The sequence below is a fragment of the Cylas formicarius genome, unplaced genomic scaffold, assembly GCF_029955315.1.
Source record: "Cylas formicarius isolate icCylForm1 unplaced genomic scaffold, icCylForm1.1 PGA_scaffold_1__22_contigs__length_36826433, whole genome shotgun sequence".
NCBI lineage: Eukaryota > Metazoa > Arthropoda > Insecta > Coleoptera > Brentidae > Cylas > Cylas formicarius.
In genome coordinates, this window is record NW_026844264.1 from 13,503,455 (window position 1) to 13,521,823 (window position 18,369).

The 18,369-nt window shown below is 33.5% G+C and overlaps 1 protein-coding gene across 2 annotated transcripts in view; it reads right to left on the bottom strand.

The window, feature by feature from the left end:
• Window positions 1–18,369, bottom strand: part of LOC132696079 (retinal guanylyl cyclase 2) — a 134,853-nt gene that overhangs the window by 106,479 nt on the left and 10,005 nt on the right. For both annotated transcript variants that reach the window (XM_060660659.1, XM_060660658.1), the window contains exons 2-3: window positions 14,429–14,697; window positions 519–667 (exon numbers count right to left, since the gene is read on the bottom strand). In XM_060660659.1, coding sequence (XP_060516642.1) covers window positions 519–667; window positions 14,429–14,597 — 318 coding nt within the window. In that variant the 5' untranslated portion in view covers window positions 14,598–14,697. The remainder of the gene's footprint in view (window positions 1–518; window positions 668–14,428; window positions 14,698–18,369) is intronic.

Below are 18,369 nucleotides of genomic sequence, written 5' to 3' on the forward strand. Positions count from 1 at the left end.
ATAAGAATTCGTTGACACTTTATTCTTAAAAAAATCCCTTAAAGTCCTTCTCGATATTTGACATCAAAAATTAGTCCCAGTTAGCATTGACTTTAAGTTGATGTTGTTTTTGAGAGATCTACCCAACAAAAAAAAATGAAAATCAAACCATAATCAAAGATTTTACAACGACGTACCGTTCTTAAGTGGGACACGTATACTCAGCAACAACTAAACTATAGCAAAGAAATAATTAACTGCAAAATTACAAGCTATTTTGGACTACACTATACACTTGATTGATATACACGGACTTTCGCTGATCGAAATACAGATAATATTTTAGCTAATATTTTATTGTTTAATTGTCGTTGCTTTCAAATTAGTGAACCCTCAGTAGCACTTGAATGCCATCTTATACAATATAATTATAGATGATAAAAATGTTTTTATTATTAAATTTAGTTGTTTTATTCTATCGAAAACAAGTTACGGAACCGAACCAGAAGCAAATAGTGTTATTAATCTGTGTCACTCACCCTGGGACAGTTCCAAGAAATGAGGGAGATATTGAAATAATCCCGCAGGAATTCAACCGGACTGCAAAGTTCAGGAGCGAATGACCCGACGACCAGTCGCGATTCAGGGGAAAAAATGCGCAGGATTTTTTCATGATCCTCGCATATATCTGAAACAAAAAACAAATGATACTTACACAGAGTTTCAATTAATTAATGATTCCTTTTTGTTTCCTCTAAATAATACGTGAAGAGTGATAATTTATCCAAGCTCAAGAAAACCTTTTAAGAAAGAAAAAATAATTGTTCCACATCGCCTCCCCAAAAAAATGAAGAGAATCTTTCGCATTAGCAATAATTTTGCAACTCTTATTTATGGAACATCAAATCCTTGTCGGTTTTGGCGCGCTGTATCTTTGATTGAAGGCGTAAGATAACAATCAAAAATTATGTGCGCCTCTTTAGTTTTATAAGAACAGATTCAGCTACTTTGCCAAATGTTTGCGGCACCGAAGATCCAATGACATGTAAAAAATAAAAGCCATCTACAACCTCAACGTCTATTTCTTTCGGTACATTTGTTTCGTCTTCAGATTTCAAAATTTTAGAGAGTACAGATTTGTCTCTTTTTATCATTTTACCAGCACATGAGAATAGAGCTGGTGGCATTGGAGGTAAATTAAGCCATGAGTCTTTGGTTAAAATAACCCCTCACCATACTTGAACCCACTTTTTTGTCTTTTTTGCTTGTCAAAGTCAATAGTTTTCGATTCTTCACTACACAAAAAAACACTTCCTCCATTTTTTATGTAAATTTTTAACGTAATACACTAGTAAATATTAGAAGCAGAAAAGGATTTTTATACACATAAAACAAATATATTAAAAACGTGGTCTCTCACCAACTGAAAGTGGGAGAATATACTTATCTTCTTGTATTACACAGAGAACTAAACACTCACCTTTCTCTTTTTTGACAGATGTTACTGCGCAGCTGCTATAATGCATCCTTCTCTGCCATTATAAAATAATGGGTGTTTTTTTTTCGATGTATAAAAGTTGGCATTACTGTTCAATATGGCGACCGATTTAACAGCTGTCAAGTGATTTATTCTCAGTTTGGTTTGGCAATTCATCATGAATAGGCTCACGCCTGAACAACGCTTGCAAATAGTGCAATTTTATTTCGAAAATAATGGTTCTGTGCGTATCGCGCATTACGTCCAGTTTATCGTCGACAAAATCGTCCATCAGAGCAGTTAATTCGATTAACCATGGAACGTTTTCGCACCACGTTTACTCTTATTGATAACAAGCATCCCCAGAGACGCCGTACAGTGCGTACAGAAGAAGCTATTGCTGCTGTAGGGCGTAGCATTGAGGAAGACCCGAATGAGTCCATCCGCTATCGAGCACAGGAATTGGATCTGTGCCCATCCACTTTATGGAAGATTTTGCGAAAGGATCTTGGTTTACGTGCTTACAAAATTCAACTCGTGCAAGAACTGAAGCCAAACGATCATCAAGTAAGGCGTAGGTTAGTCGAATGGGCCCAAAACGAGATTGCCGTTGTTCCCGATTTTCATAAGCGAATTTTGTTTAGCGATGAAGCGCACTTCTGGTTGAATGGCTACGTCAACAACCAAAACTGCCGCATTTGGAGCGAAGCTAATCCTCAAGTATATGTCGAAACACCATTACATCCAGAAAAACTGACTGTTTGGTGCGCTTTATGGGCTGATGGAATCATTGGTCCGTACTTCTTCAAAAACGATGATGGCCAGAACGTTACAGTCAATGGTGATCGGTATAGAGCTATGATTACTAACTCTTTCATTCCTGAATTGAATAACCATGATGTCCAGGAGATGTAGTTTCAACAAGACGGCGCAACATGTCACACAGCTCGTGCCACAATCGATTTATTGAAAGACACGTTTGGTGACCGCCTAATATCACGTTTTGGACCTGTGAATTGTCCTCCAAGATCTTGTGATGTATCACCGCTAGACTACTTTCTGTGGGGCTATGTTAAGTCATTGGTCTATGCGGATAAGCCACAAACGACACGATACGACCATTTGGAAGACAACATTCGCCGTGTTATTGCTGATATACGGCCACAAATGTTGGAAAAAGTCATCCAAAATTGGACGTCCAGATTGGACTACATCCGCGCCAGCCGTGGCCGTCATATGCCAGAAATCATATTTAAAATGTAATGACATAAGATTATCTTTCGGATAAATAAAATTCATGTCAATCGAATAATCCATCGTTGTTTTATTGCAACTTAAAGTTCTATACATCGAAAAAAAAAACACCCCTTATATAACGCTCACGTTTGCTCCCTATTCTCAAATAAACTTTGATTCGTGGCAATCATTATTCTTCACAGGATTTTAACTGGCAATCATATAACATTTTATTCGCAATAAATAAAGCTACAATTGCATAATTTTATGGGTACAAGAATGAGGGTGTCAGACTGAGTTTTTGTAGCAGTTCGAATGGGATAAGTTATTTGCTAACAGAACCCTTGAGGATATGGTCAAGGTGTTCTACGATGTGGTTTATTTAGCTATCGATATTTACGTTCCCTTAAAGAAGTTTTCGGCTAAGAAGTTTCCAGTTTGGTTTTCCCCAGAGCTTAAAGATACAATAATTGAGAAGGAGAAATAACATAAACGATATCTTAGGACCGGGTTATATTCAGACTGTGAAAGATTTTCAGGCTTAAGAGCTAAATGTAAATTTTTAAAAGTGCAGTGTTACCAGGAATATATATCTCTGACTGAATCGTCTTTAAGAGAAAACGTTAAGAATTTTTGGAAGTTCGTCAACATTAAAAAGGACTTTATTCCATCGGTTGTACACTTTGGCGACGTGAGCGTGCTCTGTTCTGTCAATTTATTTGCAGACTATTTTTCGAATATGTATAGTGACAAGGACTGTGTCTCTAAAGATGTACTATCTTCCGGAGATATCACCCTCTCACACTTGAACATTTCGATTTCATCTATTTACGAGAAACTCTCGACTCTAGACAAAAACGTAGAATCCAGTCCCGATGGCTTCCTACCATATTTTATTAAGCATTGAAGTTTCATACTTTCCAGACCACTTTATATTATCTTTAACCATTCTTTAAAAACGAGAACTTTTTAAAACTACTGGAAATCAAGCTTCATTACCCCTATCTTAAAATCCGGCGACAACTCGCCAGTCAACAATTATAGGCCCATCAGTATCCTGAGTTGTATTCCTAAAGTGTTCGAAAGTTTAGTATGTGACTATTTATCTGCAGGCCTGAAAGGTTGCTTCATCGACCAACAATTTGGATTTCTCCCCCATCGCTCCACTGAGCTAAATTTGCTTACATTTACAGATTTTCTGCTGGAATCATTGGGGTGGGGGTCTCACGTTTATGCCATTTACACAGACTTTTCAAAGCATTTGATTGAATAAATCATCAAATCTTAATAAAAAAAATTGCGAAACATTGGAATCCAGGGAAAACTTTTGGAATGGTTAACATTGTACCTTACTGAAAGAGTGCAGATTGTGCGCGTCCAAAACTTCCAATCAATCGAAATTAAAGTGCCTTCTGGTGGTCCACAAGGATCGCACCTGGGACCCCTACTCTTCAATGTCTATGTGAATGATATTACGTCATGTTATCATCACGCATTTTTCCTATTATTTGCTGACGACTTAAAATTCTATATGAGAGTCCATAATGCTGTATAAAACTCCAATCCGATTTAGATCAATTATCGCTATGGTGCAATTTGAATGGAATGGAACTCAATATTAATAAATGCCAACTACTGAACTTCTACCGGAGCAGAAACCCCATGCATTTTACGTATAACATGAAAGGGTCACCGTTATTGCAGGCCTCCGTAATAAGGAATCTTGTAGTGTTACTCTAAGTTTACACACCATGTTTCATTTATTGTGTCTAAATCAGTTCAGATTTTGGGCTTTATTAAGCGTTGAACAGTGGACTTCCAGATTACTGTTCTGCTCCCTCGTGCATCCACACCTGGATTATTGTTCCTATGTGTGGTCACCTTCGTATAATGTCCACATACAGACCATCAGAAGAGTGCGGTATATAGCATTTAAGGAGCACCAAGGACTTGAGGACGTTGATTACTCGGAATTGGAAAACTCTTCAACTTACAACTTTTCAGATTCGTCGCATGCATAAGGATCATGCATTCATGCCCATGCCCATGGACCTGAGCTGTTATGTAAGATTGGGCTTCGCGTCCCCCACCCCCCCGGGGCGCCAGACCTTCCAGGTCGAGTTCCATCGTACTATGGACAGAGTTCTTTTCTTACTAGGTCAGCTGCACTAGCGAATCGCTTTTCGGATCTGCTTCCAGGTTGCAAGAATATTTAAAAAAGATCTTAAAGACTGTCAGTAAAACTATTCCGCTATTCTTCGCAATAGTACTGTATAACATTGTATTGGTGCTTCTATATTGTTATATATGTACTTACTGTCGTGTCGACTAACTATACTAATATTAATATTTTGGAAAACCAATGTTTGTCATATTAGGGTATGGTCTTCACCTATCTATTGCATTCTCTTTTAATTTTGTATTATTTTATTTTATTTTGTTGTTTACTATTTTGTTTATGTAAATCCTAGTTTATATTGGGCGGTTGGCCCGTTGATAAATTACCTGTTTTACACCTGGTTGCCACGTATTAATGACAGGAAAAATCAGGGGGGTTTATTCTACATGTTATTTACTACAGATTTTTACTAAATTTATTTGGTATAAGAATAACAGGTGAGAAATAAAAAAAGATAATTAAATAATTTTTTATTAAAAATAGTGTTGACAGGATATGGACTGGCAATCAGTCGGGGACTTATTTGTTAAGAAATTTTATTATTAAAAAAATATGTTTCATCTGGTATAGCGATGAGGACATATTTTTTCCAGTGGGATCTAAGACTATTAGTAAAATTGCGAACTTAATACGTGTCAGACTTCAGACTGTGAGGCTTACTTGGCCCTCTATTGTTCGCAATTTTGTATATGATATATATCCCCTTGCTCCTTACCTATTTTCCCTTTTTGGAGATGAAGCTTTTTCTGTTCTTTATGATGCATCGTGTGAGGCTCTAAGGAATGCAATTAACGCAACTGTAAATATTTAAATATAAAGTAAATATTAATTGAACATTGCTCCGCTTCTGTACTCGCGATTTAGTGGTCCGCTTTAAGCACAATTTAACACAGTCGTGTTCAGAAAGTCATCAGACTTTATATAAACTCTGGACTGTTGTGGTCCTTTCTGTTTATTGCTTCATTTGATTTTTTTAAAACTTGAATCTTATCCTTACGTTTATTCCTATCTGACTAAGGTCCTGCTTTATGTGCATTATACGGACCATGTTGTTTACGCCTTGGAAATTTTCATTCCCTGACTCATTTCCACCACATTCTTTATTAGAACTTCCTAGTAAATTCGTTTTAAGACGCGCTACTTATATAAACAAGGCTGATCTTGTACGTACTTTCAAGAAACCCATTTAGCGAGTAAGATTTAAGACAACACCTGAACGTATTCGTTTCATCGTTGTTGTTTTTGCCTTCATTTTTTTTATACGTGCATGACAATGTCCAGCACTATCTTGAGTCGTCGAAAATAAAGCTACATTTATCTCTACATCTATCTAGATACACCAACGTCCGTCATTAGAACTTTTCAGCTGTAACAGCTTCTGCCTTTTCTCTGTTCTGTATTTGATTTACCGACACAATTACGTCAGTTATATGGGCTCCACGTTACCCAAATAGGTTTAGTTTCCACTGATTGCCGGAGATTTATATCGATGTGTTCGGTTTCCGGGGAAAAGCAAAACATAACAATCAAATAAATCTTAGAGTGGGAGTTTTACGATTGATTTATAAGAAAAAAAACAACTTCCTGAAAATTACGATTGGCGAAAAGTCGCATAAATTGGGAAAAGAAATTGAGAAAATGAGTTTCATTACCTAAATTGGGGACGAACATTTCCAAATGCCCATGCCCAAGTTAATAATCGTTAGTTACGGCGAACGGGAAACACATTCGAGGAAGTTACCTGATGGACTGGTAACTGGCCAATTAAGACACTGTAAATGAACAAAAAGATGGGGTCAAACTGGCAATTTAACAATGAATGAATACACTAATAACAATTAATTTTCAAATATTCTAAAAATTAAAGATTTCGGCAATAATACAATAAAAGAATACGGGGGAATATTGAAAACAGACTATTTCAGGCCATTCTAGTTTGTTACCAAATTTACATATTTTCTAGGAGTTTGTTTTGGTGTTGTACTAAAATGGCCTGTTTAGCATTAGAAAATATCGGAAAATATTTGCATCAAAAAGTTTTAACACTCACCTCTCTAGATTTAAGAAAATATTGCAACTACGGCTAAATTAATTTTTGGGGTAAAACGAGTATTATAAATTAAATTTAAATATGTACGTAATTTCAATTTAAAATGGATCACATTTAAGAAATATGATTTTATTAATATGTAGAACAAAAACAGTTTTTTGTTAAATTATAAATGAACAACAACGGGATCACACTTATTTGTTTCCAAAAACTGCTGTGGTTCAATTTTGAATTGGAGAGTAATTGTTTTTTTTTTACATTTATCTGATTTTGTCCGACTAACTTGAAGCCGCAGGTCTTACAGAAATAATTGAACAATAAATTTTTATTATAATTTAAAATATTTCCTTCAAACATCACCAAAAACTAGAACAAAGCTAACGTATAATTAGACATAGTCCAGTATATAATAACTTCAAATTGTACAAAATCACTTGATAAACCATTTTAACAGATCGGACTATAGCTTCCTTTTCTAATATTTTCCATTTAAAAATTTATTTCCGCTTCGATTGTGCCATATTATATAAACATAAACATAACATAAAACAAAAATTACTAAAAACGAATTTAAAATTAAAAGAAATTCAAATTTATCCAAATATTGAGTGTATTAATTATTTTTCCTGTAAAATTGATAAAGCTTGAACATTATGTTACTATGACTGTATTAATTCATTCATTCATTATTGTTGGGACAGATATATTTTATAAAAAATAATTCTTTAGAAATATGTTGAGAGATTATTTTAGAACAGAGAATATTCTAAGCATATACGTCTTAGAACCTGTCTCATACATAAAAATAAAGGAAGTATAACTCTGCACGGAAATAACTAGTTACGCAACCCGTTTAGGAAATCTCCTTTATATTAAACCATATCGTTTGTGTCAGATTGGGAGAGGACTCGTAGTGGCTTTTTTAAAAACGTACAATTCGTTAAAAGCTAAAATTAAAATAAAGTTTTCGTAATGTAAAAAATGTAATGTTTTTTTACGGTATTTTATTAATTTGTTACTTTCCCATCTTCGATTATATTATGGCAATTACTACACTTAGCTTTTGAATTAAATGCAAACATAAGGAATTCAATTCAATTTGTTTTATTTACACAACTCCACCATGTCGTGCGTATTGACATCTCATATATCCCTGGATTTTGTCCAAAGGTCTTAAAGCAGCACTTTAACAATTAAATTTACAACTATTTCTTCAAACGTCAGAAAAAACGTATATCAATGTAATCCTACAAAAATAATTTAAAGGTGTTACATGAATTAGGCCTTTATATTGATCACATGTTAAAACATTTGAACATGTCGAGACTATAGCTTCCTTTTCTAACGATTTCTGTTTAAAAGTTTGTTTCCCCTTCGGTTGTGCCATATTTTATTGCTTTAGAACACTCGGCGACATAATCAAAATAACTCATGGATTCAAAGTTTTTCCATAATACAAGGACTAAAATCGGGAACTTCCTAACACTCAGGTCATTCTAGTTTAACTTAAGGACGATCAGTCCATACTAATAAGTCCAAGGAAATATGCAAAGTCCATAATCACTATAGGAACTACTGGTATGTTAGTAATTTATCTACACCCTTGCCAACTTAGCAACTTCTTTCTTAACTTTTGTTGTGCATAACTGCTTCTCTTGTTTTTTTCTTATCATTTTCTAATTTGAGGTGATTAAAGAAAATACCTTGTATAAATTTCAGGCAATATGGTGATCCAAACACGAAAATTTCAAAATTGGGTAGTAGTGTAGATAAATTTACCAACAACATCGAACAAACATTATTAAAATCGAGTTTCAAATTAAAAGAAAAAATGATATTCAAATTTATGCAAATATTGGCTTGATTTTTTTTTTATTTTTCCTTCAACTTTTAATTTAAAAAATTGATATTTTTCCATAATTTCCAATTTTTAATAATTAAAAAAAATCCAAATTTTCAAATAATTTTACTCTTTTAACTAACTAATTCAGGTAGTTTGTAGTTTTTAGTTTAACCCCGATCATAATTTGTCACATAAAAAGTATCCAAACATGACCCTGCCCCCCCCCGTTCGTGTCATTCTGTCTTTCCACTGCAACAAATTTTAAATTTGGAAAAATAATTCATTATTGTTGTGGCAGATATATATTTTAAAAAATAATTCTTTACAAATACGTTGGGACTGTCCCGACATACGTCATGTCCAGAGATTATTTTATTTTATTATTATATTATATTATTTTATTTTATTCCAAGAACTTGTCTAATACATAACAGTATAATACGTATAATATAATAAGTTACGCAACAGATTCAGGAATCCTGCTTCACATTAAACCATATCAGACTAAGAGTGTATAAGTGGCATTTCTTAAAACTCACAATACCTTGAAAGCTGAATTTAAAACAGTTGAAAAACTTTCCTAATTCAAAAAAATAGATAAAACAAGCTTTACTTCCTTTTGCTTTGGTTTATGTTTTTTTATATTCGTACATTCAATTGTTAGTTTCCTTACTTACTCTCCTACACTTAGCTTTTAGATCAAATGGAAAGCAAATAAAAGGAAATCAATTCAATTCGTTTTGCTTATACAACCCACCATGATGGACTGCATCCGAAATTTAAAATACTGAATGCAACAGATCTTTCCGTTGATAAATTAAAAAATGAAATTTCCATTAATATATTTTCAGGACTAACTCAGAAATGGTGTAAGCGATCGAGATTCCATTTTTGGTGTAATTAACTTTCACGTGTGGGCAGGTTTATAATTTATCTCGAATCTATGTAATTCATTTAAATAACTCGTTTATTAAAATGATGTTGTCTGTTGCAGTTGTTAAATTTTGTTTGTAGTCAATAGTGAAAATATGCATTTTAATATTCGAAAATATGTATTCGATTGACCGCCCAGTTATACAAGTTACATTCACTGCGGATCACAATAAGCTGTAGAATAAGCTGAACTGCACGTCTATAATCCCAAAACTGTTTGCCTCCAGATTATTGTTTTCCGTTGCAGCCATACGCGAGTTCCGAAGGAACAGGTTACGAAAACGGGGCAATAATTTTAGACGACATGGAAGAACGTGGGCGAATTCACGCTACCCTTAAAGCCGCTACATAAATCGAGACAGCAAGTGTTTCCAATTACCGTAAGTTTAAAACCATTTAATTAAAAAGCCAACCGATGTAAATAAAAGCGTAGAATGGCCAACAATAACGCTCAGTATTTAACTTTCCGTAGTTAGAAACTAACTTGTTACTGTCCGCATTCGGTGCAAGCGCATTATTTTAGTGCTGAGTAATATCGGCTAAGTTGGTTATACATTATTGGACTCATGTCAGTTCTATTGGATTTAATTTCTTCAACGATATGTTAATTATCTATAGTTCCGATATATTTGTTAATAACCCAGTCGATAGTCCTTTGTTTTCTCCAATTTCAAGTTGATACGAGTTATTCGAAAGATATTTTATCACTTCAACAATCTACTAAAAGTTTCCTGTGCGAAAGGACTAAAATGTCAATATTCCATCTTCGGTTCCAATAAACAACTAGTAATCATATTCTTTTTCGCGTTGGTACTTTGTCGAACAAGCCTGAAAATGTTTCAAAAAAACTTCCACAAGCTACTCTACTACTATTTGCAAAACTTTTGGATTCCTCCTGCATTGGTTGTTGTTGATTCAAATTTGCTGACGTTTCGCCAATCAACCTGTTGGCTTCTTCAGAGCCATCATCACAATATCATGACAATATTTTTATCTTAGCGCACTGCTTTACACTTTTCATGTATTCTCTTAAACAATAAATAATTTCATTGATCTCAAGTAAAAAGGACTTTGGGGTTATGCTTGTCCCAGACAAGGGATACTGTGGTATATGTATATTCTTTTTAAAGTAAATGGTTAATATTTTGTGTGATCATCAAGGATTCGTAGTGGACTTTTGTTGAGAGGTTCCACTTGACCTGCTGCCTTTTTTCCCTGTAATTTTCATGTATTATAAAAATGTCATGTCTAAGGCTATCACAAAAATTTAAAACAATGAGGTTCCGTTTACTGATAAGGGAGAATTATCATAACTTATTACTGTTGACGATATATACTAGCAGCGCATATTAAAATTTTACTAAGTTATTAGGAGTATTGACTATGTTTATTGCCTACCTGAAATATTGTCCAATTTATGTGGTTTTTTGTGCTAATTAACTACCCCTGTGAACGACCCTTTAATTTTGTATACTCAATGAAACAGACTTTAGAATTAAGACGCTGCAGCTATTATATTAAGATCAAGGAGAAATTTATTATGTTTTAAATAAAATAACTGAAATATAAATATTTCTATTTTCCAAGTTCATGTAATTCGGATAACAATATGCGAAATCGTTTCATCACTGCTATAGGGTGAGAATTTGATTGATTAAACTCAAATCTGACAACAACATTTGTTGCGAACTTGTTTAGGAGGTAATTCCCGTGTTACCAGCGGTTTTCGGACAATCACCACTAATCCTCTACGTCGTGTTTCCATTTCCGAAAGGATAATATTCTGCGCAAACTTATCCCGCGTATATTAATGAAAAATTGCTAATTACATTTGTTATCGCTAATAAATTTCTTGATAACATGGGATTACGAAAATTTTAATTCAAAGCCACCGGAGAAACAAAATTATTTGGAAATTTCTCTTACAAATTTCATTGCACGTCTCGACTACTGCCACTCCAGCGTGAGAGCTGATTTTTCACGATGGCTGTACGTTCCTGTTTTATTCACTTCACTTTCGTTTTGACTGACATATAAATCAAAAAGAAAAAATATCATTCTCGAATTGTATATTCCTCGCAGCTCGTATCGAGAAATCTTGTTGGAAGTAAATCACAATCTTCACAATATTTATTTTAGTGAAAAACTTGAACATAGCTGATGTTTAATTACTTAGTAGTTCATAGGGAAATGACAAAGTTTTATCTGCTGGAATTTTGAAATAAAATGCATATTTTAGTTTAGTACAATCTACAGGGTATTTTTTATGACACGAGGCAATTTTTTAAGAATTTTTAGACAACAACCACGGACTTCGGTTTTCGGAAATTATGAAGAGAACCAAACAAAGGGATCAAAAATTTGTTATTGTTATTTCTTACTAATAATTGTTTATATTCAATTTAAATTGTCGGAAGCAATTGACAATATTTTAATCAAAGATAGTCCAACACTAATTTTAGACAAACTCAAAATGTTTGCCATTTCGTCATGCATGAAAATGGTTTTTACGTTTTCACGCGAAAATGGTGCGTCGATAAAATTTAGTTCAAGCTGGACGGAAATGTTTCCTTTTCAAAAATATTCACTCTAAACCCCCTACACATTCAACCGTATTTTTTTCAAATATGTATTCGATGCTTAATGTACTAAATGTAATAAAATTATGTATCTGTACCTGAAAAAATCAACCAATATATGTCATACAATAACAATTATAAAAATTTATTTATAAAAATTTAAAAAATATAACATTTACTAGTTTTTATCACGTATCATGTATCACGAACGGCGGATATTTCTTGAATAAGCATAGACGTGACACTAACGCTTGTACACCGTGCGCCAAATAAAACGATCCATTATACGATCTGGAAACAAATAGGAGATACGAAAAAAAAGTTTCATACAAAAGTTTCTTCTCTCCCGAAGATTTGAAATATTATAATTTTGTTGATACAGGGTGTCCCAAAAGTGCCCCGTACCCCCGATATCATGTGCTACAGGAATTGCAACGAAAATTTAACCACAGACTAGGGAGAAGGTACCACACACATTAACAGATTTAATAAAACTTCAGAATTCATATTTAAAGAAACATTTAATAGTTAATTGTCTAGTTTGATTGAAATTACCTAATAACAAAAATAAATAATTAAAGTTTATAGGTTAATCAAAAAACTATAACTGATTTAAAATATAAATAAAATACATACAAATAAAAAAGATGACACCTATGAACTTTTTAAATAGAAATATGAAAAACAACAAACACAAACAGAAATGTTTGTTTATATAATGCGTCAAAAAAAAAAGATTGCGATGTCATAGCCAACTACATTTTTAAATATTTTGATATTTTTTTCTTGTTTTGATGCCAGATGAAACGAGCATTTTAAGAGGAACATTTTTAACTAAACTTTGTTAACCTAATTAACGAACCGTTTTCAGTTAATTTTCTTTTTATAGATTTATTTATTCAAATTTTTCACCTTGGTTAGTTATAAACTTTAATTAATTATTTTTGTTATTAGGTATTTTCAATCAAGCTCGATAATTAACTACGGACACCCCGTATAAGCTGAGGCGCATCTGTCAAACTGATTAATTAGTGCATCATCTCTTTAGTTTGTGATTAATTTGCAAATGCAATACCTGCATCAGTAGCGTCACAACACAATTTTATATGTAATATATCAAAATATGAAAAAAAAATACATAACCTGAATTTCTGCCTAAACCATGCAAAATTCAAATGGGGAATTTCTTAAGTAAGTGACCGTTATTTTAACCAAGGATTCAAAAAATGTCGTAATATATAGGGAGTGTCATTTAAAATAACAAAGTTGATGTCGGGGGATACTTTTGGGACACCCTGTATCAACAAAAATATAATATTTTAAATGTTGAGACAGTATAGTGGATCGTTTTATTTGGCACATAAGATAACACACATAAGCTAAGATAACACACACACATAAGATAACAACATTGTCGCTTCTTAAATTGCTTCTTAAAATATTCTTTTCAACACTTTTTAAAGGTCATAAAAATACTAAATTATTCAAATAATACAAAATTGATGAAATTCAGACCCTAATGCGAAAAGTTCTATTGCAGCAAAGAGTAAATCGTACATTTTCAAGCCATGATTTTGTGACGAACGCTCCATAATACTAAATATTTTAGAGTGTACCGTTTTCAGACCCTTACCTTATGGAAGATATGATTTTGACACTAATAATACCAGAACGACGAAAATTTTAACTTTGGGACACCCCTTTGCTACTACGCATTACCCACACTTTTTCCATTCACACCTCGACAACAAATGGTTTTATTAATTTCCAAAGTTAGTAATGAGTTGGCGTCGAAATTAATTGAATCCAATTAAGCATCGGTGCCGAAATTTTTGTACCTCACGTTTCCTCGATTAATAACAACTTCAAGCTTGAGATCGCCGCCTCCCATGGATTAAAACTGCGAGAAAATGAAATTGTAATTACCGACAAACTTCGGCGACAAGACGTGCCCTAAACTGAATTTAGTTACGGGATATCCGAAAAACCGCGAGGAAAACTTTCAAACCTGCCCTCCCGACTCCCTAAAGGCTTTAAAATTTAATATAGTACGGCGTCAATCGAGTTAGCGAGTTGATCGAATGTATAATTCATCACGTGTGTGGTGGATGCCACGTAAAACGTTTCCGATAAAATATCGCCGCCATCTTACCTTCGTAACTCAACATGTCCGTCGTGACATTTACGGAGTCGAGTTCTTGTTTCACGCGGGACATGTTGACGGGATAATAACAGATTTCAGACAGGACCAGAACCGGGAGTTGAGAGGGAGTCAGAGGGTGAACGCAGGCCAGCAACCCCAACAGCAGCAGGCCTGCCATAATCGGCCCCTTAGCGAGCCATAATTTTGTGCTTCACGTGGGACAGCTTCAAGTGATCCGACGAAATATTCTATAGTTTTTCTTTTGAGCCATGATGACCCTGAAAATAAGAAAGCTCTTTTGTCAATTCGGCTTAAGGGGGTATTTTTACAGCTTCCAGTTGCTTCAGGTTGAATTGAATTCAGTACTGCTGCAGTATGGTTTATGGTTCAATCAGAAAAGAAGATTGGAACGGCAAAGTAACTGTTCTCTCAATTCTTTCTCATTTCATATTCTTGATCCAAAATAGCAAACCGATTTTTATTATGCACTGTAGATTGCAAAACAGACACCAAAAAGACATTCAAATCAAGGATCAAATACTGAATGAGCAAACCATTTTTTAATTGCATAGCGTGAAAGGTAAAAATGACGTAGAAATAGATCTATATCTGCGGTTTTCTAAGAATAAATGCAAGATTGTTTTCAATGGCTTGGTTTTTATCAAAATGTGAATTTCAAGAATCATTGTGCATATATAAACCTGGTATTATTATTTAAAACCAAAAAATACAAAAAGCGGGCAAAATGAGATTTCATGCCTCCATAACAGTTATTTGTGTAACTAGTGCAGTGATCAAAGATTAAATAATTTATAATTCAAATATTTGTCTCTCATAACGGCCACAGCTGTTACTGTTACGGTTTTTTTTTTTTAATTTTGACGCAAGGAGCTTAAAAGGTTTGCCATCACGGACCTAGTGCAAGAAGTGTATATTTGTGCAATCACATGCTTGTGCGACACATGCTTTTTTTTATTTTTTGTAATTAGTTTCAATTTCAATTAAATTCAGCAAATGACAACCGTCAGACGTCATAAAAATTAACAAAACGTTGCATGAAATACATATACGATGTTGAAAACCCTACACTTTATGAAAGAAAAAGTCATCAATAGAGTAATCTCATTTACTAATAAACAAATTTAAAGGTTCCACTTAAATTCATACTTTGGAATTTTTTAATTAATGTTTATAATATATTAAAGTGTTCGATAGTTATTTCACCATAGAAAACCCCGACCGAAACTATATTCAAATAATTTAGCAAAGTCAATCTGTGCTACCATTTCTATACTGTAGAATAACTCTGTATAAATAGAACAATGAATATACTCTCGTTAGATATAATATTAATATTAAGTGTATTGATATACGAATACTCCAATTAAAAGAAAAAATGTTCTTTGGATCAAACTCATAAACAATAAAATGTCAAAGTCTCATGGCAAAAGTAAAATTTTTTGATAGAATAAACAGTCCGTAAAGCATTGACATTTTGTAGTAAAATTTTATAAATACCATTTTAGTGGCAAGACTCAAGCGAGTTCTTATTCTTATTATTAGAAGTCTATTGTATATTATAGTATATTATATTACAGTATATTATAGTGAAATACTTTAATTGATTATTTTAGAGTAGAAATTAGATTTTTTTTTGTTTTGGTAAAGCATTCCCAAAATCCTTTTCAATTAAACCTGACAGTTAATTTGCAGCCAAAATTTCGATTCGAAAACTCGGACTTAGTTTCCGATAGTCGATCATGGTTTTCCGTAAAGGCATATTATACGCGAATTGACACGCAGTAATTTCCGTCAAAAACACTTGTCTTTGATTGATCTAGCAGAGTGATCCATTTTCTGTCAATTTCCTTCTCGCGTTCATTTCGTTTTTGCATAAGACCAAGAATATCAGGAAAAGGAAGAGAACTAACGAAGGCACTGGAGAAAGAGTGTTTCAAGGCATGACCAAATATTAATCGATTTTGTTTATTAGAATGTTTACAAAGGACATACACAAGAGACACCTCGGCTTAGTTATGACTGGAGCTGAGCTATGTGTTATTCCCTTAACAAAATTCTGAAAATGGGTTTTAACAACCACCTGGTGTTCCAACGCGACATAAAACAGAACTGCCATTCCAAACTCGAATCGTCACACAAACAATAATTACAATTTTCTGAAAGCTCGTCTCATATTTCTTCGTTAAAAGTGGTTATAGCCCGACTCTCACGACGTAGGTACGGGTTCCGGTTTAATGTTATTCATTGCAATTTTCCGCGCAACGAAAAGTCTTCTTTTCGTTTATTACTCCACTAGTAAAATGTATAACGACTTTATGGAACACATTATGCACTGCGTTTAATTTCAATACAAAATTATGAGTTTAATTTAAACTCGTCTCTCGGCACAATGCACTGCCATTAGAGCTCTTCTGCTAAATTCGCAAGTTTCCTTCTCTCGCGCAACCCAAGTCGAGAACTACTTCTGAAGCGCTAATTGAGTTTGATAATTCTATTTTCGTTCTAACTAACAATCACATTCGAATCTGGGAGGTTATATTAAGATCAATTGGTATATTTTGCAAGGTATTTCAATGATATTTACTACAGTTTCTTGCGGGACATTTTCACTACAATTTTATATCGTATGTTGTTCTAAAGAGAAAATATTAATTATTTTACTATTAACTGAAACACTGAAGAAGTTCCATTTGTTCGAAAGATACAGTGTTACAGTAGCCTGTAGAAGTTTCTTTTAAAAATTAATTATTTTTCTTGAAAAATAATCACAAAAAGAAATCTCTAGTTAGACACAAGTTCCCGTTTATGTCCACTGTTTAGTTCTCGCTCATTTCTTCATCGTTCAGGAGTCTCCCGCGAGAAGATTATTTATCAGTGAATAAAAGAATTAAGAAACATCTAAACTGCTTTTATTTTCTGCGGAATGCAAATTCTGACTTTTCTCGAAAAATATTTGTCCTTTCAACCAGGGATTTCCTTGAACAAATTGCGGTGTTATAGTTGTTAGAAAAAAAAGCTCTGTTTCGAGAATATTAGTGGCTGTAACTGACGTTCTGTGGTTGTATTTTTCGTTTAGATAAATGTATTTTGTAATAAAAAGTCACAAAAATTAGAATAAATATAAAAACATCAATGTTAACCGAATTGCTATAGAGCTTTACCTTACCTAAAATACTGATGCAATATGGAACTGCTTCTGAAGATAGCATTTAATTAGAATTATTTGTAGATTCACTAATTGAATAAATTAAATTTTGGGCTTACACATCACTCGTCCTTAAAATTTGCCTTGAATATTAAAAAGATAACTTTACGCTATACAGCTTAAGACTCACATGTGAAATTATCCATACTTCACCTGTTCCATTCCTTAATCATGATCATAGGCATCCACTGCATGATCGTTTAAGTAGTCATTTTCTGCACATCTGTCATTAGTTATACAATGCTCTGCCCCAAACCTTTAAATTATCGAGTTCTAAACAATTTAATCGCAAAGTTAAAGTACAGATAGCGTAACGTATTTTTTTCAATACAATAATAGGTATATTTAGGTTTATTTATTTTCGCTCAACTTCCGAAATGCCATTTACCTTTAAGTCGAGTACTTACATTTTGTCCAATTTGTTTAGCGGTGCATCGGACGCGTTATCTTTCATATTTTGCGGAAAATGCATAGTCGAATTATTCGCCTAAAGCTATTTCCTCCGCATGCGAAATTGACGACGCAGTCAAGTGGGAAAAATTGTCTCGGAAAAACGACCGGAGAGGATTTCTTGAAACGCTTCGCAGATTATGGGAGTGACTACTAAGTATTTATATTGCGTATAGAAATATCGTGAAAGTTCTCTCGCAACGTCTGTCGCGTATTAAGAAATTGCGAAGAGAATGGATATTTCCATAAAAGGGAAATAAATCAAGCCTTTTCA